Raw genomic sequence first — 26384 nt, 5'->3', positions numbered from 1 at the left:
TAGTCCCTAGCCAGTCTGATGGTTTACTGTAGTAGTCCCTAGCCAGTCTGATGGTTTACTGTAGTAGTCCCTAGCCAGTCTGATGGTTTACTGTAGTAGTCCCTAGCCAGTCTGATGGTTTACTGTAGTAGTCCCTAGCCAGTCTGATGGTTTACTGTAGTAGTCCCTAGCCAGTCTGATGGTTTACTGTAGTAGTCCCTAGCCAGTCTGATGGTTTACTGTAGTAGTCCCTAGCCAGTCTGATGGTTTACTGTAGTAGTCCCTAGCCAGTCTGATGGTTTACTGTAGTAGTCCCTAGCCAGTCTGATGGTTTACTGTAGTAGTCCCTAGCCAGTCTGATGGTTTACTGTAGTAGTCCCTAGCCAGTCTGATGGTTTACTGTAGTAGTCCCTAGCCAGTCTGATGGTTTAGGGCTGGTGAGGTAGTGGCCCTAGCCAGTCTGATGGTTTACTGTAGTAGTCCCTAGCCAGTCTGATGGTTTACTGTAGTAGTCCCTAGCCAGTCTGATGGTTTACTGTAGTAGTCCCTAGCCAGTCTGATGGTTTACTGTAGTAGTCCCTAGCCAGTCTGATGGTTTACTGTAGTAGTCCGTAGCCAGAAGTGTTAGGCAGATGAGCAAAAAACTTTGTTTTTAGAGATGACTTCCAAGATTTGCAAAACAGATATCTCCGGGATGCGCTAGTCGCATTAGAATTACGCCGTCTGAGGGAAGACGATGGTTTATAATCACAATATTTAACGTACAATAGTCTTCAAATCGAAGTGATGGTAGATGGTGAGAAGATGCTGATCTGTTTGTAACCGTCATCGTATTTCACATCTGAGATTACTCTGAAAATCTCCTCATATTTTGTGCTTAATAGTCGTTTCATAAGTGCCTTTTTGGCTTTCCTTGACATTATATTAGGACAATAAATATCATAACTGATAGTGCTTACAGGAAAGAAAGAAATAGCGTGGAGGAGAATGTTTCTAGTGAAGGTCTGGGTCTAGCCTGTAATCAACATTGTTTGTGCTAAACATCCCACTCATCATGCCAAATATGTTTGGAGTGGAATATTAAAACAAACAGACTGGATTTCAGGCTATGTCTGGTCTGAGGAGGACAGAGGAAAACATTTATGTCCTAAAATCATGAACAACATTGGCAAGGTAATGATAAGCCACATCCAAATAGCAGGAATGAATTCCCTATGAATAACCTGTAATTCAACCTATACTCCACCCTAGAATGGAATGACTGCAATGTATTTCTAGGCTGTGTTCCCAAATGGCACCCTATTCCCAATATAGTGCACTACTTTTGACCAGAGCCCTATGGGTGACCAGTGCATTATAAAGGGAATAGAGTGCCATTTGGACAGCAGCCCTAGTTTATATCTAGTGACCCCCTGATAAACGGACTGTAGTAAAATGACACACATTTTTCTTAAAAAATATTTCTAGCAGGTATTCTGTACACTTTAATATCCGAAAGTTATAAAGCAGTCTGTCTCTGTTGGCCCTGGACCTATCAGAAGAGAGGAGGTGGAGAAGCGGCCAGTTCATTGGCCAATAGTACTGCATCAGGAACCAATGGCAGTTCTCAATGAGTCACTTCCTGTTAAAGGAGGAGCTTTCCGTTGCGTTGGATCTTGAGGATCTTTCCCAGTCTCTGTTTGGCCGTCGCCATGCCTTTCTTTAGCCGCTTCGCTGTGAGGAGAGAGACACAGAAAGAGTTAAGACTTTGATTAATAGACTGTTGTTTTAAGCATATGTGAAACGTAGGGGACTAACCTAGACCTATAGGTGGCAGTGTGGATAGTTGAATCACCACAGGTCTATCTGGCTCCAAGGACCAGTTTGTAGTAATGGATTAATTGAGCTAGGCTCCTGGTTTGGGTAAGGTAGATCACTTACCTTCACCCTTTGCTGCTGCTCCTCCTGCTGCTCCTTCTCCTCCTCCTGCTCCTCCTGCTGCTGCTGCTCCTCCACCTCCTCCTGCTGCTGATGCTCCTCCTGCTGCTGCTGCTGCTCCTCCACCTCCTGCTGCTGCTCCTGCTGCTCCTCCACCTCCTGCTGCTGCTCCTCCTCCTGCTGCTCCTCCTGCTGCTCCTCCACCTCCTGCTGCTGCTGCTCCTCCACCTCCTGCTGCTGCTGCTCCACCTCCTGCTGCTGCTCCTCCACCTCCTGCTGCTGCTCCTCCTGCTGCTGCTGCTCCTCCTGCTGCTGCTGCTCCTCCTGCTGCTGCTCCTCCACCTCCTGCTGCTGCTCCTCCACCTCCTGCTGCTGCTCCTCCTGCTGCTGCTGCTCCTCCTGCTGCTCCTCCACCTCCTGCTGCTGCTCCTCCTCCTGCTCCTCCACCTCCTGCTGCTGCTCCTCCACCTCCTGCTGCTGCTCCTCGCTCCCCCTTGGCTGTGTTGTTGTTCTGAGACAGTGAAGATGTGGAGGGTCGTCTCTGTGTGAGGAAGACTCCGGGGGCCATGGGCTGGAGCCCCCCTGCCCCAGAAGAGTACTCGTGGTTGGTCTGGCCCGGCTCAGTGTTCTGGCCCACGTCTGGTTCTGGAGAGCTGCTGTACCTGCTCAGCTTCCTCACTGGCTCCTCCTCTTCCTCCTCCATCTTCTTTTTGGTGCTTTTCTTCTTCTTCTTCTTGGTCTTCTGCTGTTCCTCCTGGGAAAGAAGAAGAAAGGAATATCTGCATCCCAGAGGACACCGCATGCCCCAAATTGTGCTACCATGTTTGACCAGAGCCCTATGGGAGCCATACCAGGGAATAGGGGGTAATTTGGAAAACAGTTTATGACTACAGGAACATATCACTGGTGGCAAGAAAGTTTACTACAAGTGGAGAGAAAATTGTTTTATTCAATGACTTTCTTCTGAGCTCTTTGGTAGCCAGTGAGTGAGTTAACAGACGACAGGCAAGCCTAGCTAATTAGCTAGCTAGCTATCATGGCAAAATGTGAAAATGTTTTTCAGTCAAATTACTTATTTTTACAACTTCTACAGGCTATGCACGTAGTGTTCTGGGACCGAGTCTCAGTTGGTAAGAGCTCAAACCAACAAGTGGGTTCAATTGAATTGAGTCCAAGTGGGTAGTTGATTGGCAACACTTAGTTAGACCAACTGACCTGGTGAGAGAGTTTGGCTGCAGCAGCCGCCAGTCCTGTCTCTATGGACGCCACTCTTGCTCCTTCTCTGGCCGGCCTCGCCTGACGAAGCACAGAGGGACCGACACGAGCTACAGACAGACACATTGATCAATACAACTTATACCTGAATATAACTACTGGGACCCACATGTTACAACTACACCTGAATATAACTACTGGGACCCACATGATACAACTACAGACACCTGAATATAACTACTGGGACCCACATGATACAACTACACCTGAATATAACTACTGGGACCCACATGATACAACTACAGACACCTGAATATAACTACTGGGACCCACATGATACAACTACACCTGAATATAACTACTGGGACCCACATGATACAACTACACCTGAATATAACTACTGGGACCCACATGATACAACTACAGACACCTGAATATAACTACTGGGACCCACATGATACAACTACAGACACCTGAATATAACTACTGGGACCCACATGATACAACTACACCTGAATATAACTACTGGGACCCACATGATACAACTACACCTGAATATAACTACTGGGACCCACATGATACAACTACACCTGAATATAACTACTGGGACCCACATGATACAACTACACCTGAATATAACTACTGGGACCCACATGATACAACTACAGACACCTGAATATAACTACTGGGACCCACATGATACAACTACACCTGAATATAACTACTGGGACCCACATGATACAACTACAGACACCTGAATATAACTACTGGGACCCACATGATACAACTACAGACACCTGAATATAACTACTGGGACCCACATGATACAACTACACCTGAATATAACTACTGGGACCCACATGATACAACTACAGACACCTGAATAAAACTACTGGGACCCACATGATACAACTACAGACACCTGAATATAACTACTGGGACCCACATGATACAACTACAGACACCTGAATATAACTACTGGGACCCACATGATACAACTACACCTGAATATAACTACTGGGACCCACATGTTACAACTACACCTGAATATAACTACTGGGACCCACATGATACAACTACACCTGAATATAACTACTGGGACCCACATGATACAACTACAGACACCTGAATATAACTACTGGGACCCACATGATACAACTACACCTGAATATAACTACTGGGACCCACATGATACAACTACACCTGAATATAACTACTGGGACCCACATGATACAACTACAGACACCTGAATATAACTACTGGGACCCACATGATACAACTACACCTGAATATAACTACTGGGACCCACATGATACAACTACACCTGAATATAACTACTGGGACCCACATGATACAACTACACCTGAATATAACTACTGGGACCCACATGATACAACTACAGACACCTGAATATAACTACTGGGACCCACATGATACAACTACACCTGAATATAACTACTGGGACCCACATGATACAACTACAGACACCTGAATATAACTACTGGGACCCACATGATACAACTACACCTGAATATAACTACTGGGACCCACATGATACAACTACACCTGAATATAACTACTGGGACCCACATGATACAACTACAGACACCTGAATATAACTACTGGGACCCACATGATACAACTACAGACACCTGAATATAACTACTGGGACCCACATGATACAACTACACCTGAATATAACTACTGGGACCCACATGATACAACTACAGACACCTGAATATAACTACTGGGACCCACATGATACAACTACACCTGAATATAACTACTGGGACCCACATGATACAACTACACCTGAATATAACTACTGGGACCCACATGATACAACTACACCTGAATATAACTACTGGGACCCACATGATACAACTACACCTGAATATAACTACTGGGACCCACATGATACAACTACAGACACCTGAATATAACTACTGGGACCCACATGATACAACTACACCTGAATATAACTACTGGGACCCACATGATACAACTACACCTGAATATAACTACTGGGACCCACATGATACAACTACACCTGAATATAACTACTGGGACCCACATGATACAACTACACCTGAATATAACTACTGGGACCCACATGATACAACTACATCTGAATATAACTACTGGGACCCACATGATACAACTACAGACACCTGAATATAACTACTGGGACCCACATGATACAACTACAGACACCTGAATATAACTACTGGGACCCACATGATACAACTACAGACACCTGAATATAACTACTGGGACCCACATGATACAACTACAGACACCTGAATATAACTACTGGGACCCACATGATACAACTACAGACACCTGAATATAACTACTGGGACCCACATGATACAACTACACCTGAATATAACTACTGGGACCCACATGTTACAACTACACCTGAATATAACTACTGGGACCCACATGATACAACTACAGACACCTGAATATAACTACTGGGACCCACATGATACAACTACAGACACCTGAATATAACTACTGGGACCCACATGATACAACTACACCTGAATATAACTACTGGGACCCACATGATACAACTACACCTGAATATAACTACTGGGACCCACATGATACAACTACAGACACCTGAATATAACTACTGGGACCCACATGATACAACTACACCTGAATATAACTACTGGGACCCACATGATACAACTACACCTGAATATAACTACTGGGACCCACATGATACAACTACACCTGAATATAACTACTGGGACCCACATGATACAACTACAGACACCTGAATATAACTACTGGGACCAACATGATGCAACTACACCTGAATAGAACTACTGGGACCCACATGATACAACTACAGACACCTGAATATAACTACTGGGACCCACATGATACAACTACACCTGAATATAACTACTGGGACCCACATGATACAACTACAGACACCTGAATATAACTACTGGGACCCACATGATACAACTACACCTGAATATAACTACTGGGACCCACATGATACAACTACACCTGAATATAACTACTGGGACCCACATGTTACAACTACACCTGAATATAACTACTGGGACCCACATGATACAACTACACCTGAATATAACTACTGGGACCCACATGATACAACTACACCTGAATATAACTACTGGGACCCACATGATACAACTACACCTGAATATAACTACTGGGACCCACATGATACAACTACACCTGAATATAACTACTGGGACCCACATGATACAACTACAGACACCTGAATATAACTACTGGGACCCACATGATACAACTACAGACACCTGAATATAACTACTGGGACCCACATGATACAACTACACCTGAATATAACTACTGGGACCCACATGATACAACTACAGACACCTGAATATAACTACTGGGACCCACATGATACAACTACACCTGAATATAACTACTGGGACCCACATGATACAACTACACCTGAATATAACTACTGGGACCCACATGATACAACTACACCTGAATATAACTACTGGGACCCACATGATACAACTACACCTGAATATAACTACTGGGACCCACATGATACAACTACAGACACCTGAATATAACTACTGGGACCCACATGATACAACTACACCTGAATATAACTACTGGGACCCACATGATACAACTACACCTGAATATAACTACTGGGACCCACATGATACAACTACACCTGAATATAACTACTGGGACCCACATGATACAACTACACCTGAATATAACTACTGGGACCCACATGATACAACTACATCTGAATATAACTACTGGGACCCACATGATACAACTACAGACACCTGAATATAACTACTGGGACCCACATGATACAACTACAGACACCTGAATATAACTACTGGGACCCACATGATACAACTACAGACACCTGAATATAACTACTGGGACCCACATGATACAACTACAGACACCTGAATATAACTACTGGGACCCACATGATACAACTACAGACACCTGAATATAACTACTGGGACCCACATGATACAACTACACCTGAATATAACTACTGGGACCCACATGTTACAACTACACCTGAATATAACTACTGGGACCCACATGATACAACTACACCTGAATATAACTACTGGGACCCACATGATACAACTACATCTGAATATAACTACTGGGACCCACATGATACAACTACAGACACCTGAATATAACTACTGGGACCCACATGATACAACTACAGACACCTGAATATAACTACTGGGACCCACATGATACAACTACAGACACCTGAATATAACTACTGGGACCCACATGATACAACTACAGACACCTGAATATAACTACTGGGACCCACATGATACAACTACAGACACCTGAATATAACTACTGGGACCCACATGATACAACTACACCTGAATATAACTACTGGGACCCACATGTTACAACTACACCTGAATATAACTACTGGGACCCACATGATACAACTACACCTGAATATAACTACTGGGACCCACATGATACAACTACAGACACCTGAATATAACTACTGGGACCCACATGATACAACTACACCTGAATATAACTACTGGGACCCACATGATACAACTACACCTGAATATAACTACTGGGACCCACATGATACAACTACAGACACCTGAATATAACTACTGGGACCCACATGATACAACTACACCTGAATATAACTACTGGGACCCACATGATACAACTACACCTGAATATAACTACTGGGACCCACATGATACAACTACAGACACCTGAATATAACTACTGGGACCCACATGATGCAACTACACCTGAATAGAACTACTGGGACCCACATGATACAACTACAGACACCTGAATATAACTACTGGGACCCACATGATACAACTACACCTGAATATAACTACTGGGACCCACATGATACAACTACAGACACCTGAATATAACTACTGGGACCCACATGATACAACTACACCTGAATATAACTACTGGGACCCACATGATACAACTACACCTGAATATAACTACTGGGACCCACATGATACAACTACACCTGAATATAACTACTGGGACCCACATGATACAACTACACCTGAATATAACTACTGGGACCCACATGATACAACTACACCTGAATATAACTACTGGGACCCACATGATACAACTACACCTGAATATAACTACTGGGACCCACATGATACAACTACACCTGAATATAACTACTGGGACCCACATGATACAACTACAGACACCTGAATATAACTACTGGGACCCACATGATACAACTACAGACACCTGAATATAACTACTGGGACCCACATGATACAACTACACCTGAATATAACTACTGGGACCCACATGATACAACTACAGACACCTGAATATAACTACTGGGACCCACATGATACAACTACACCTGAATATAACTACTGGGACCCACATGATACAACTACACCTGAATATAACTACTGGGACCCACATGATACAACTACACCTGAATATAACTACTGGGACCCACATGATACAACTACACCTGAATATAACTACTGGGACCCACATGATACAACTACAGACACCTGAATATAACTACTGGGACCCACATGATACAACTACACCTGAATATAACTACTGGGACCCACATGATACAACTACACCTGAATATAACTACTGGGACCCACATGATACAACTACACCTGAATATAACTACTGGGACCCACATGATACAACTACACCTGAATATAACTACTGGGACCCACATGATACAACTACACCTGAATATAACTACTGGGACCCACATGATACAACTACAGACACCTGAATATAACTACTGGGACCCACATGATACAACTACAGACACCTGAATATAACTACTGGGACCCACATGATACAACTACAGACACCTGAATATAACTACTGGGACCCACATGATACAACTACAGACACCTGAATATAACTACTGGGACCCACATGATACAACTACAGACACCTGAATATAACTACTGGGACCCACATGATACAACTACACCTGAATATAACTACTGGGACCCACATGTTACAACTACACCTGAATATAACTACTGGGACCCACATGATACAACTACACCTGAATATAACTACTGGGACCCACATGATACAACTACAGACACCTGAATATAACTACTGGGACCCACATGATACAACTACAGACACCTGAATATAACTACTGGGACCCACATGATACAACTACACCTGAATATAACTACTGGGACCCACATGATACAACTACACCTGAATATAACTACTGGGACCCACATGATACAACTACACCTGAATATAACTACTGGGACCCACATGATACAACTACACCTGAATATAACTACTGGGACCCACATGATACAACTACACCTGAATATAACTACTGGGACCCACATGATACAACTACAGACACCTGAATATAACTACTGGGACCCACATGATACAACTACAGACACCTGAATATAACTACTGTGACCCACATGATACAACTACACCTGAATATAACTACTGGGACCCACATGATACAACTACAGACACCTGAATATAACTACTGGGACCCACATGATACAACTACACCTGAATATAACTACTGGGACCCACATGATACAACTACACCTGAATATAACTACTGGGACCCACATGATACAACTACACCTGAATATAACTACTGGGACCCACATGATACAACTACACCTGAATATAACTACTGGGACCCACATGATACAACTACAGACACCTGAATATAACTACTGGGACCCACATGATACAACTACACCTGAATATAACTACTGGGACCCACATGATACAACTACACCTGAATATAACTACTGGGACCCACATGATACAACTACACCTGAATATAACTACTGGGACCCACATGATACAACTACACCTGAATATAACTACTGGGACCCACATGATACAACTACACCTGAATATAACTACTGGGACCCACATGATACAACTACAGACACCTGAATATAACTACTGGGACCCACATGATACAACTACAGACACCTGAATATAACTACTGGGACCCACATGATACAACTACAGACACCTGAATATAACTACTGGGACCCACATGATACAACTACAGACACCTGAATATAACTACTGGGACCCACATGATACAACTACAGACACCTGAATATAACTACTGGGACCCACATGATACAACTACACCTGAATATAACTACTGGGACCCACATGTTACAACTACACCTGAATATAACTACTGGGACCCACATGATACAACTACACCTGAATATAACTACTGGGACCCACATGATACAACTACAGACACCTGAATATAACTACTGGGACCCACATGATACAACTACACCTGAATATAACTACTGGGACCCACATGATACAACTACACCTGAATATAACTACTGGGACCCACATGATACAACTACAGACACCTGAATATAACTACTGGGACCCACATGATACAACTACAGACACCTGAATATAACTACTGTGACCCACATGATACAACTACACCTGAATATAACTACTGGGACCCACATGATACAACTACAGACACCTGAATATAACTACTGGGACCCACATGATACAACTACACCTGAATATAACTACTGGGACCCACATGATACAACTACACCTGAATATAACTACTGGGACCCACATGATACAACTACACCTGAATATAACTACTGGGACCCACATGATACAACTACACCTGAATATAACTACTGGGACCCACATGATACAACTACAGACACCTGAATATAACTACTGGGACCCACATGATACAACTACACCTGAATATAACTACTGGGACCCACATGATACAACTACACCTGAATATAACTACTGGGACCCACATGATACAACTACACCTGAATATAACTACTGGGACCCACATGATACAACTACACCTGAATATAACTACTGGGACCCACATGATACAACTACATCTGAATATAACTACTGGGACCCACATGATACAACTACAGACACCTGAATATAACTACTGGGACCCACATGATACAACTACAGACACCTGAATATAACTACTGGGACCCACATGATACAACTACAGACACCTGAATATAACTACTGGGACCCACATGATACAACTACAGACACCTGAATATAACTACTGGGACCCACATGATACAACTACAGACACCTGAATATAACTACTGGGACCCACATGATACAACTACACCTGAATATAACTACTGGGACCCACATGTTACAACTACACCTGAATATAACTACTGGGACCCACATGATACAACTACACCTGAATATAACTACTGGGACCCACATGATACAACTACAGACACCTGAATATAACTACTGGGACCCACATGATACAACTACACCTGAATATAACTACTGGGACCCACATGATACAACTACACCTGAATATAACTACTGGGACCCACATGATACAACTACAGACACCTGAATATAACTACTGGGACCCACATGATACAACTACACCTGAATATAACTACTGGGACCCACATGATACAACTACACCTGAATATAACTACTGGGACCCACATGATACAACTACACCTGAATATAACTACTGGGACCCACATGATACAACTACAGACACCTGAATATAACTACTGGGACCCACATGATGCAACTACACCTGAATATAACTACTGGGACCCACATGATACAACTACAGACACCTGAATATAACTACTGGGACCCACATGATACAACTACACCTGAATATAACTACTGGGACCCACATGATACAACTACAGACACCTGAATATAACTACTGGGACCCACATGATACAACTACACCTGAATATAACTACTGGGACCCACATGATACAACTACACCTGAATATAACTACTGGGACCCACATGATACAACTACACCTGAATATAACTACTGGGACCCACATGATACAACTACACCTGAATATAACTACTGGGACCCACATGATACAACTACACCTGAATATAACTACTGGGACCCACATGATACAACTACACCTGAATATAACTACTGGGACCCACATGATACAACTACACCTGAATATAACTACTGGGACCCACATGATACAACTACAGACACCTGAATATAACTACTGGGACCCACATGATACAACTACAGACACCTGAATATAACTACTGGGACCCACATGATACAACTACACCTGAATATAACTACTGGGACCCACATGATACAACTACAGACACCTGAATATAACTACTGGGACCCACATGATACAACTACACCTGAATATAACTACTGGGACCCACATGATACAACTACACCTGAATATAACTACTGGGACCCACATGATACAACTACACCTGAATATAACTACTGGGACCCACATGATACAACTACACCTGAATATAACTACTGGGACCCACATGATACAACTACAGACACCTGAATATAACTACTGGGACCCACATGATACAACTACACCTGAATATAACTACTGGGACCCACATGATACAACTACACCTGAATATAACTACTGGGACCCACATGATACAACTACACCTGAATATAACTACTGGGACCCACATGATACAACTACACCTGAATATAACTACTGGGACCCACATGATACAACTACACCTGAATATAACTACTGGGACCCACATGATACAACTACAGACACCTGAATATAACTACTGGGACCCACATGATACAACTACAGACCCTGAATATAACTACTGGGACCCACATGATACAACTACAGACACCTGAATATAACTACTGGGACCCACATGATACAACTACAGACACCTGAATATAACTACTGGGACCCACATGATACAACTACAGACACCTGAATATAACTACTGGGACCCACATGATACAACTACACCTGAATATAACTACTGGGACCCACATGATACAACTACACCTGAATATAACTACTGGGACCCACATGATACAACTACACCTGAATATAACTACTGGGACCCACATGATACAACTACAGCCTGAATATAACTACTGGGACCCACATGATACAACTACACCTGAATATAACTACTGGGACCCACATGATACAACTACGACCCTGAATATAACTACTGGGACCCACATGATACAACTACAGACACCTGAATATAACTACTGGGACCCACATGATACAACTACAGACCCTGAATATAACTACTGGGACCCACATGATACAACTACAGACACCTGAATATAACTACTGGGACCCACATGATACAACTACAGACACCTGAATATAACTACTGGGACCCACATGATACAACTACACCTGAATATAACTACTGGGACCCACATGATACAACTACACCTGAATATAACTACTGGGACCCACATGATACAACTACACCTGAATATAACTACTGGGACCCACATGATACAACTACAGACACCTGAATATAACTACTGGGACCCACATGATACAACTACACCTGAATATAACTACTGGGACCCACATGATACAACTACACCTGAATATAACTACTGGGACCCACATGATACAACTACAGACACCTGAATATAACTACTGGGACCCACATGATACAACTACACCTGAATATAACTACTGGGACCCACATGATACAACTACACCTGAATATAACTACTGGGACCCACATGATACAACTACAGACCTGAATATAACTACTGGGACCCACATGATACAACTACACCTGAATATAACTACTGGGACCCACATGATACAACTACACCTGAATATAACTACTGGGACCCACATGATACAACTACACCTGAATATAACTACTGGGACCCACATGATACAACTACAGACACCTGAATATAACTACTGGGACCCACATGATACAACTACACCTGAATATAACTACTGGGACCCACATGATACAACTACACCTGAATATAACTACTGGGACCCACATGATACAACTACACCTGAATATAACTACTGGGACCCACATGATACAACTACACCTGAATATAACTACTGGGACCCACATGATACAACTACACCTGAATATAACTACTGGGACCCACATGATACAACTACAACCTGAATATAACTACTGGGACCCACATGATACAACTACACCTGAATATAACTACTGGGACCCACATGATACAACTACAGACCTGGGACCCACATGATACAACTACAGACACCTGAATATAACTACTGGGACCCACATGATACAACTACAGACACCTGAATATAACTACTGGGACCCACATGATACAACTACACCTGAATATAACTACTGGGACCCACATGATACAACTACAGACACCTGAATATAACTACTGGGACCCACATGATACAACTACACCTGAATATAACTACTGGGACCCACATGATACAACTACACCTGAATATAACTACTGGGACCCACATGATACAACTACACCTGAATATAACTACTGGGACCCACATGATACAACTACACCTGAATATAACTACTGGGACCCACATGATACAACTACAGACACCTGAATATAACTACTGGGACCCACATGATACAACTACACCTGAATATAACTACTGGGACCCACATGATACAACTACACCTGAATATAACTACTGGGACCCACATGATACAACTACACCTGAATATAACTACTGGGACCCACATGATACAACTACACCTGAATATAACTACTGGACCCACATGATACAACTACACTGAATATAACTACTGGGACCCACATGATACAACTACAGACACCTGAATATAACTACTGGGACCCACATGATACAACTACAGACACCTGAATATAACTACTGGGACCCACATGATACAACTACACCTGAATATAACTACTGGGACCCACATGATACAACTACAGACACCTGAATATAACTACTGGGACCCACATGATACAACTACAGACACCTGAATATAACTACTGGGACCCACATGATACAACTACACCTGAATATAACTACTGGGACCCACATGATACAACTACACCTGAATATAACTACTGGGACCCACATGATACAACTACACCTGAATATAACTACTGGGACCCACATGATACAACTACAGACACCTGAATATAACTACTGGGACCCACATGATACAACTACACCTGAATATAACTACTGGGACCCACATGATACAACTACACCTGAATATAACTACTGGGACCCACATGATACAACTACACCTGAATATAACTACTGGGACCCACATGATACAACTACACCTGAATATAACTACTGGGACCCACATGATACAACTACACCTGAATATAACTACTGGGACCCACATGATACACTACACTGATATACTACTGGGACCCACATGATCAACTACACCTGAATAGAACTACTGGGACCCACATGATACAACTACAACACCTGAATATAACTACTGGGACCCACATGATACAACTACACCTGAATATAACTACTGGGACCCACATGATACAACTACAGACACCTGAATATAACTACTGGGACCCACATGATACAACTACACCTGAATATAACTACTGGGACCCACATGATACAACTACACCTGAATATAACTACTGGGACCCACATGTTACAACTACACCTGAATATAACTACTGGGACCCACATGATACAACTACACCTGAATATAACTACTGGGACCCACATGATACAACTACACCTGAATATAACTACTGGGACCCACATGATACAACTACACCTGAATATAACTACTGGGACCCACATGATACAACTACACCTGAATATAACTACTGGGACCCACATGATACAACTACAGACACCTGAATATAACTACTGGGACCCACATGATACAACTACAGACACCTGAATATAACTACTGGGACCCACATGATACAACTACACCTGAATATAACTACTGGGACCCACATGATACAACTACAGACACCTGAATATAACTACTGGGACCCACATGATACAACTACACCTGAATATAACTACTGGGACCCACATGATACAACTACACCTGAATATAACTACTGGGACCCACATGATACAACTACACCTGCATATAACTACTGGGACCCACATGATACAACTACACCTGAATATAACTACTGGGACCCACATGATACAACTACAGACACCTGAATATAACTACTGGGACCCACATGATACAACTACACCTGAATATAACTACTGGGACCCACATGATACAACTACACCTGAATATAACTACTGGGACCCACATGATACAACTACACCTGAATATAACTACTGGGACCCACATGATACAACTACAGACACCTGAATATAACTACTGGGACCCACATGATACAACTACAGACACCTGAATATAACTACTGGGACCCACATGATACAACTACACCTGAATATAACTACTGGGACCCACATGATACAACTACAGACACCTGAATATAACTACTGGGACCCACATGATACAACTACACCTGAATATAACTACTGGGACCCACATGATACAACTACACCTGAATATAACTACTGGGACCCACATGATACAACTACACCTGCATATAACTACTGGGACCCACATGATACAACTACACCTGAATATAACTACTGGGACCCACATGATACAACTACAGACACCTGAATATAACTACTGGGACCCACATGATACAACTACACCTGAATATAACTACTGGGACCCACATGATACAACTACACCTGAATATAACTACTGGGACCCACATGATACAACTACACCTGAATATAACTACTGGGACCCACATGATACAACTACACCTGAATATAACTACTGGGACCCACATGATACAACTACATCTGAATATAACTACTGGGACCCACATGATACAACTACAGACACCTGAATATAACTACTGGGACCCACATGATACAACTACAGACACCAGAATATAACTACTGGGACCCACATGATACAACTACAGACACCTGAATATAACTACTGGGACCCACATGATACAACTACAGACACCTGAATATAACTACTGGGACCCACATGATACAACTACAGACACCTGAATATAACTACTGGGACCCACATGATACAACTACACCTGAATATAACTACTGGGACCCACATGTTACAACTACACCTGAATATAACTACTGGGACCCACATGATACAACTACACCTGAATATAACTACTGGGACCCACATGTTACAACTACACCTGAATATAACTACTGGGACCCACATGATACAACTACACCTGAATATAACTACTGGGACCCACATGATACAACTACAGACACCTGAATATAACTACTGGGACCCACATGATACAACTACACCTGAATATAACTACTGGGACCCACATGATACAACTACACCTGAATATAACTACTGGGACCCACATGATACAACTACACCTGAATATAACTACTGGGACCCACATGATACAACTACACCTGAATATAACTACTGGGACCAACATGATGCAACTACACCTGAATAGAACTACTGGGACCCACATGATACAACTACACCTGAATATAACTACTGGGACCCACATGATACAACTGCACCTGAATATAACTACTGGGACCCACATGATACAACTACAGACACCTGAATATAACTACTGGGACCCACATGATACAACTACAGACACCTGAATATAACTACTGGGACCCACATGATACAACTACACCTGAATATAACTACTGGGACCCACATGATAGAAGTACAGACACCTGAATATAACTACTGGTACCCACATGATACAACTACACCTGAATATAACTACTGGGACCCACATGATACAACTACAGACACCTGAATATAACTACTGGGACCCACATGATACAACTATACCTGAATATAACTACTGGGACCCACATGATACAACTATACCTGAATATAACTACTGGGACCCACATGATACAACTACACCTGAATATAACTACTGGGACCCACATGATACAACTACACCTGAATATAACTACTGGGACCCACATGATACAACTACACCTGAATATAACTACTGGGACCCACATGATACAACTACACCTGAATATAACTACTGGGACCCACATGATACAACTACACCTGAATATAACTACTGGGACCCACATGATACAACTACACCTGAATATAACTACTGGGACCCACATGATACAACTACAGACACCTGAATATAACTACTGGGACCCACATGATACAACTACAGACACCTGAATATAACTACTGGGACCCACATGATACAACTACACCTGAATATAACTACTGGGACCCACATGATACAACTACACCTGAATATAACTACTGGGACCCACATGATACAACTACAGACACCTGAATATAACTACTGGGACCCACATGATACAACTACACCTGAATATAACTACTGGGACCCACATGATACAACTACACCTGAATATAACTACTGGGACCCACATGATACAACTACACCTGAATATAACTACTGGGACCCACATGATACAACTACAGACACCTGAATATAACTACTGGGACCCACATGATACAACTATACCTGAATATAACTACTGGGACCCACATGATACAACTATACCTGAATATAACTACTGGGACCCACATGATACAACTACACCTGAATATAACTACTGGGACCCACATGATACAACTACACCTGAATATAACTACTGGGACCCACATGATACAACTACACCTGAATATAACTACTGGGACCTACATGATACAACTACAGACACCTGAATATAACTACTGGGACCCACATGATACAACTATACCTGAATATAACTACTGGGACCCACATGATACAACTATACCTGAATATAACTACTGGGACCCACATGATACAACTACACCTGAATATAACTACTGGGACCCACATGATACAACTATACCTGAATATAACTACTGGGACCCACATGATACAACTATACCTGAATATAACTACTGGGACCCACATGATACAACTACACCTGAATATAACTACTGGGACCCACATGATACAACTACACCTGAATATAACTACTGGGACCCACATGATACAACTACACCTGAATATAACTACTGGGACCTACATGATACAACTACAGACACCTGAATATAACTACTGGGACCCACATGATACAACTATACCTGAATATAACTACTGGGACCCACATGATACAACTACACCTGAATATAACTACTGGGACCCACATGATACAACTACACCTGAATATAACTACTGGGACCAACATGATGCAACTACACCTGAATATAACTACTGGGACCCACATGATACAACTACACCTGAATATAACTACTGGGACCCACATGATACAACTACACCTGAATATAACTACTGGGACCCACATGATACAACTACAGACACCTGAATATAACTACTGGGACCCACATGATACAACTACACCTGAATATAACTACTGGGACCCACATGATACAACTACACCTGAATATAACTACTGGGACCCACATGATACAACTACACCTGAATATAACTACTGGGACCCACATGATACAACTACAGACACCTGAATATAACTACTGGGACCCACATGATACAACTACACCTGAATATAACTACTGGGACCCACATGATACAACTACAGACACCTGAATATAACTACTGGGACCCACATGATACAACTACACCTGAATATAACTACTGGGACCCACATGATACAACTACACCTGAATATAACTACTGGGACCCACATGATACAACTACACCTGAATATAACTACTGGGACCCACATGATACAACTACAGACACCTGAATATAACTACTGGGACCCACATGATACAACTACACCTGAATATAACTACTGGGACCCACATGATACAACTACACCTGAATATAACTACTGGGACCCACATGATACAACTACACCTGAATATAACTACTGGGACCCACATGATACAACTACACCTGAATATAACTACTGGGACCCACATGATACAACTACACCTGAATATAACTACTGGGACCCACATGATACAACTACATCTGAATATAACTACTGGGACCCACATGATACAACTACAGACACCTGAATATAACTACTGGGACCCACATGATACAACTACAGACACCTGAATATAACTACTGGGACCCACATGATACAACTACAGACACCTGAATATAACTACTGGGACCCACATGATACAACTACAGACACCTGAATATAACTACTGGGACCCACATGATACAACTACAGACACCTGAATATAACTACTGGGACCCACATGATACAACTACACCTGAATATAACTACTGGGACCCACATGTTACAACTACACCTGAATATAACTACTGGGACCCACATGATACAACTACACCTGAATATAACTACTGGGACCCACATGATACAACTACAGACACCTGAATATAACTACTGGGACCCACATGATACAACTACACCTGAATATAACTACTGGGACCCACATGATACAACTACACCTGAATATAACTACTGGGACCCACATGATACAACTACACCTGAATATAACTACTGGGACCCACATGATACAACTACACCTGAATATAACTACTGGGACCCACATGATACAACTACACCTGAATATAACTACTGGGACCCACATGATACAACTACAGACACCTGAATATAACTACTGGGACCCACATGATACAACTACACCTGAATATAACTACTGGGACCCACATGATACAACTACAGACACCTGAATATAACTACTGGGACCCACATGATACAACTACACCTGAATATAACTACTGGGACCCACATGATACAACTACACCTGAATATAACTACTGGGACCCACATGTTACAACTACACCTGAATATAACTACTGGGACCCACATGATACAACTACACCTGAATATAACTACTGGGACCCACATGATACAACTACACCTGAATATAACTACTGGGACCCACATGATACAACTACACCTGAATATAACTACTGGGACCCACATGATACAACTACACCTGAATATAACTACTGGGACCCACATGATACAACTACAGACACCTGAATATAACTACTGGGACCCACATGATACAACTACAGACACCTGAATATAACTACTGGGACCCACATGATACAACTACACCTGAATATAACTACTGGGACCCACATGATACAACTACAGACACCTGAATATAACTACTGGGACCCACATGATACAACTACACCTGAATATAACTACTGGGACCCACATGATACAACTACACCTGAATATAACTACTGGGACCCACATGATACAACTACACCTGAATATAACTACTGGGACCCACATGATACAACTACACCTGAATATAACTACTGGGACCCACATGATACAACTACAGACACCTGAATATAACTACTGGGACCCACATGATACAACTACACCTGAATATAACTACTGGGACCCACATGATACAACTACACCTGAATATAACTACTGGGACCCACATGATACAACTACACCTGAATATAACTACTGGGACCCACATGATACAACTACACCTGAATATAACTACTGGGACCCACATGATACAACTACATCTGAATATAACTACTGGGACCCACATGATACAACTACAGACACCTGAATATAACTACTGGGACCCACATGATACAACTACAGACACCTGAATATAACTACTGGGACCCACATGATACAACTACAGACACCTGAATATAACTACTGGGACCCACATGATACAACTACAGACACCTGAATATAACTACTGGGACCCACATGATACAACTACAGACACCTGAATATAACTACTGGGACCCACATGATACAACTACACCTGAATATAACTACTGGGACCCACATGTTACAACTACACCTGAATATAACTACTGGGACCCACATGATACAACTACACCTGAATATAACTACTGGGACCCACATGTTACAACTACACCTGAATATAACTACTGGGACCCACATGATACAACTACACCTGAATATAACTACTGGGACCCACATGATACAACTACAGACACCTGAATATAACTACTGGGACCCACATGATACAACTACACCTGAATATAACTACTGGGACCCACATGATACAACTACACCTGAATATAACTACTGGGACCCACATGATACAACTACACCTGAATATAACTACTGGGACCCACATGATACAACTACACCTGAATATAACTACTGGGACCCACATGATACAACTACAGACACCTGAATATAACTACTGGGACCCACATGATACAACTACAGACACCTGAATATAACTACTGGGACCCACATGATACAACTACACCTGAATATAACTACTGGGACCCACATGATACAACTGCACCTGAATATAACTACTGGGACCCACATGATACAACTACAGACACCTGAATATAACTACTGGGACCCACATGATACAACTACAGACACCTGAATATAACTACTGGGACCCACATGATACAACTACACCTGAATATAACTACTGGGACCCACATGATAGAAGTACAGACACCTGAATATAACTACTGGTACCCACATGATACAACTACACCTGAATATAACTACTGGGACCCACATGATACAACTACAGACACCTGAATATAACTACTGGGACCCACATGATACAACTATACCTGAATATAACTACTGGGACCCACATGATACAACTACACCTGAATATAACTACTGGGACCCACATGATACAACTATACCTGAATATAACTACTGGGACCCACATGATACAACTACACCTGAATATAACTACTGGGACCCACATGATACAACTACACCTGAATATAACTACTGGGACCCACATGATACAACTACACCTGAATATAACTACTGGGACCTACATGATACAACTACAGACACCTGAATATAACTACTGGTACCCACATGATACAACTACACCTGAATATAACTACTGGGACCCACATGATACAACTATACCTGAATATAACTACTGGGACCCACATGATACAACTACACCTGAATATAACTACTGGGACCCACATGATACAACTACACCTGAATATAACTACTGGGACCCACATGATACAACTACACCTGAATATAACTACTGGGACCCACATGATACAACTACAGACACCTGAATATAACTACTGGTACCCACATGATACAACTACACCTGAATATAACTACTGGGACCCACATGATACAACTATACCTGAATATAACTACTGGGACCCACATGATACAACTACACCTGAATATAACTACTGGGACCCACATGATACAACTACACCTGAATATAACTACTGGGACCCACATGATACAACTACACCTGAATATAACTACTGGGACCTACATGATACAACTACAGACACCTGAATATAACTACTGGGACCCACATGATACAACTATACCTGAATATAACTACTGGGACCCACATGATACAACTATACCTGAATATAACTACTGGGACCCACATGATACAACTACACCTGAATATAACTACTGGGACCCACATGATACAACTACACCTGAATATAACTACTGGGACCCACATGATACAACTACAGACACCTGAATATAACTACTGGGACCCACATGATACAACTACAGACACCTGAATATAACTACTGGGACCCACATGATACAACTACACCTGAATATAACTACTGGGACCAACATGATGCAACTACAGACCCCTCCCAGCTCAGAACACATTCACATCATCTGATTCAGAGTGGTTGGGTTAAATGCGGAAGACACATTTCAGCTGACTAGGTATCCCCCTTTCCCTTTCAACTGTTTAATTAAATCATGTACAGTGCATTCAGAAAGTATTCAGACCCCTTCCCTTTTTCCACATTTTGTTACATTACAGCCTTATTCTAAAATGGATTAAATATAACATTTCCCTCTGTCACGGCTGTTCGAAGGAGCGGACCAAAATGCAGCGTGTTCGTAGTTCCACATATTTATTAAAAGTGAAACTGAATGCAATACACTTAAATATACAAAAACAACAAACCGTGATGCAGAGAGGACAACACACTACTCAAAAGATAATAACCCACAAACAATGAGAAAAACCCCTACTTAAATATGATCTCTAATCAGAGGCAATGAGGATCAGCTACCTCCAATTAGAGATCAACCCCAAACAATCCCAACATAGAAATAGACCAACTAGATCTTAAACATAGAAATAGAAAACATAGAACAACCCAAAACACCCCCTGTCACGCCCTGACCTACTCTACTATAGAAAATGTCATCTTACTAGGGTCAGGACGTGACACCCTCATCAATCTACACACAATCCCCCATAATGACAAAGCCAAAACAGGTTTTTAGAAATGTATTAAAATAAAAACAGAAATACCTTATTTCCATAAGTATTCAGACCCTTTGCTATGAGACTGTAAATTGAGCTCTGGTGCATCCTGTTTCCATTGATCATCCTTGAGATGTTTCTACAACCGGTTTGGAGTCCACCTGTGGTAAATTCAATTGATTGGACATGATTTGGAAAGGCACACACCTGTCTATATAAAGGTCCCACAGTTAACAGAACATGTCAGAGCAAAAACCAAGTCATGAGGTTGAAGGAATTGTCTGTAGAGCTCCGAGACAGGATTGTGTTGAGGATCTGCAGAGAAGAATGGGAAAAACTCCCCAAATACACGTGTGCCAAGCTTGTAGCGTCAAACCCAAGAAGACTCAAGGCTGTAATCGCTGCCAAAAGTGCTTCAACAAAATACTCAGTAAAGGGTCTGAATACTTATGTAAAAATGATATTTCATTTTTTATTGTACATTTGCAAAAATGTCTAAAAACCAGTTTTTCCTTTGGCATTATAATGTATTGTGTGTAGATTGATGAACATTTTTTTTTAATTGATTTTAGAATAAGGCTGTAACGTAACAAAATGTGAAAAAAGTCAAGGGGTCTGAATACTTTCTGAATGCACTGCACGTTGCGGCAGGTCTAGAGTCTATAGTAGTGACAGGTGTAGTGTACCTGTATGGAGTGACAGGTGTAGTGTACCTGTATGGAGTGACAGGTGTAGTGTACCTGTGGGGCTGTATGGAGTGACAGGTGTAGTGTACCTGTGGGGCTGTATGGAGTGACAGGTGTAGTGTACCTGTGGGGCTGTATGGAGTGACAGGTGTAGTGTACCTGTGGGGCTGTATGGAGTGACAGGTGTAGTGTACCTGTGGGGCTGTATGGAGTGACAGGTGTAGTGTACCTGTGGGGCTGTATGGAGTGACAGGTGTAGTGTACCTGTGGGGCTGTATGGAGTGACAGGTGTAGTGTACCTGTGGGGCTGTATGGAGTGACAGGTGTAGTGTACCTGTGAGGCTGTATGGAGTGACAGGTGTAGTGTACCTGTGGGGCTGTATGGAGTGACAGGTGTAGTGTACCTGTGAGGCTGTATGGAGTGACAGGTGTAGTGTACCTGTATGGAGTGACAGGTGTAGTGTACCTGTATGGAGTGACAGGTGTAGTGTACCTGTATGGAGTGACAGGTGTAGTGTACATGTATGGAGTGACAGGTGTAGTGTACCTGTATGGAGTGACAGGTGTAGTGTACCTGTATGGAGTGACAGGTGTAGTGTACCTGTGGGGCTGTATGGAGTGACAGGTGTAGTGTACCTGTATGGAGTGACAGGTGTAGTGTACCTGTATGGAGTGACAGGTGTAGTGTACCTGTGGGGCTGTATGGAGTGACAGGTGTAGTGTACCTGTGGGGCTGTATGGAGTGACAGGTGTAGTGTACCTGTGGGGCTGTATGGAGTGACAGGTGTAGTGTACCTGTGGGGCTGTATGGAGTGACAGGTGTAGTGTACCTGTATGGAGTGACAGGTGTAGTGTACCTGTATGGAGTGACAGGTGTAGTGTACCTGTGAGGCTGTATGGAGTGACAGGTGTAGTGTACCTGTATGGAGTGACAGGTGTAGTGTACCTGTATGGAGTGACAGGTGTAGTGTACCTGTATGGAGTGACAGGTGTAGTGTACATGTATGGAGTGACAGGTGTAGTGTACCTGTATGGAGTGACAGGTGTAGTGTACCTGTATGGAGTGACAGGTGTAGTGTACCTGTGGGGCTGTATGGAGTGACAGGTGTAGTGTACCTGTATGGAGTGACAGGTGTAGTGTACCTGTATGGAGTGACAGGTGTAGTGTACCTGTATGGAGTGACAGGTGTAGTGTACCTGTATGGAGTGACAGGTGTAGTGTACCTGTATGGAGTGACAGGTGTAGTGTACCTGTGGGGCTGTATGGAGTGACAGGTGTAGTGTACCTGTATGGAGTGACAGGTGTAGTGTACCTGTATGGAGTGACAGGTGTAGTGTACCTGTGGGGCTGTATGGAGTGACAGGTGTAGTGTACCTGTGGGGCTGTATGGAGTGACAGGTGTAGTGTACCTGTGGGGC

General features: G+C 42.5%; 1 protein-coding gene across 4 annotated transcripts in view; it reads right to left on the bottom strand.

Moving 5' to 3' along the window:
* Positions 1-441: 441 nt before the first annotated feature.
* The window catches only part of LOC106566264 (lysine-specific demethylase phf2), a 215829-nt gene continuing 189886 nt past the window's right edge, over positions 442-26384 (bottom strand). For 3 of the 4 annotated variants that reach the window (XM_082959534.1, XM_082959532.1, XM_082959536.1), the window contains exons 20-22: positions 3112-3221; positions 1900-2650; positions 442-1692 (exon numbers count right to left, since the gene is read on the bottom strand). In XM_082959534.1, coding sequence (XP_082815660.1) covers positions 1604-1692; positions 1900-2650; positions 3112-3221 — 950 coding nt within the window. In that variant the 3' untranslated portion in view covers positions 442-1603. The remainder of the gene's footprint in view (positions 1693-1899; positions 2651-3111; positions 3222-26384) is intronic. The other variant, XM_082959535.1, reaches the window with a different exon arrangement.

This window comes from Salmo salar, chromosome 12 (genome assembly GCF_965601325.2).
Source record: "Salmo salar chromosome 12, fSalSal1, whole genome shotgun sequence".
NCBI lineage: Eukaryota > Metazoa > Chordata > Actinopteri > Salmoniformes > Salmonidae > Salmo > Salmo salar.
This window is presented reverse-complemented; position numbering and strand designations above follow the sequence as displayed.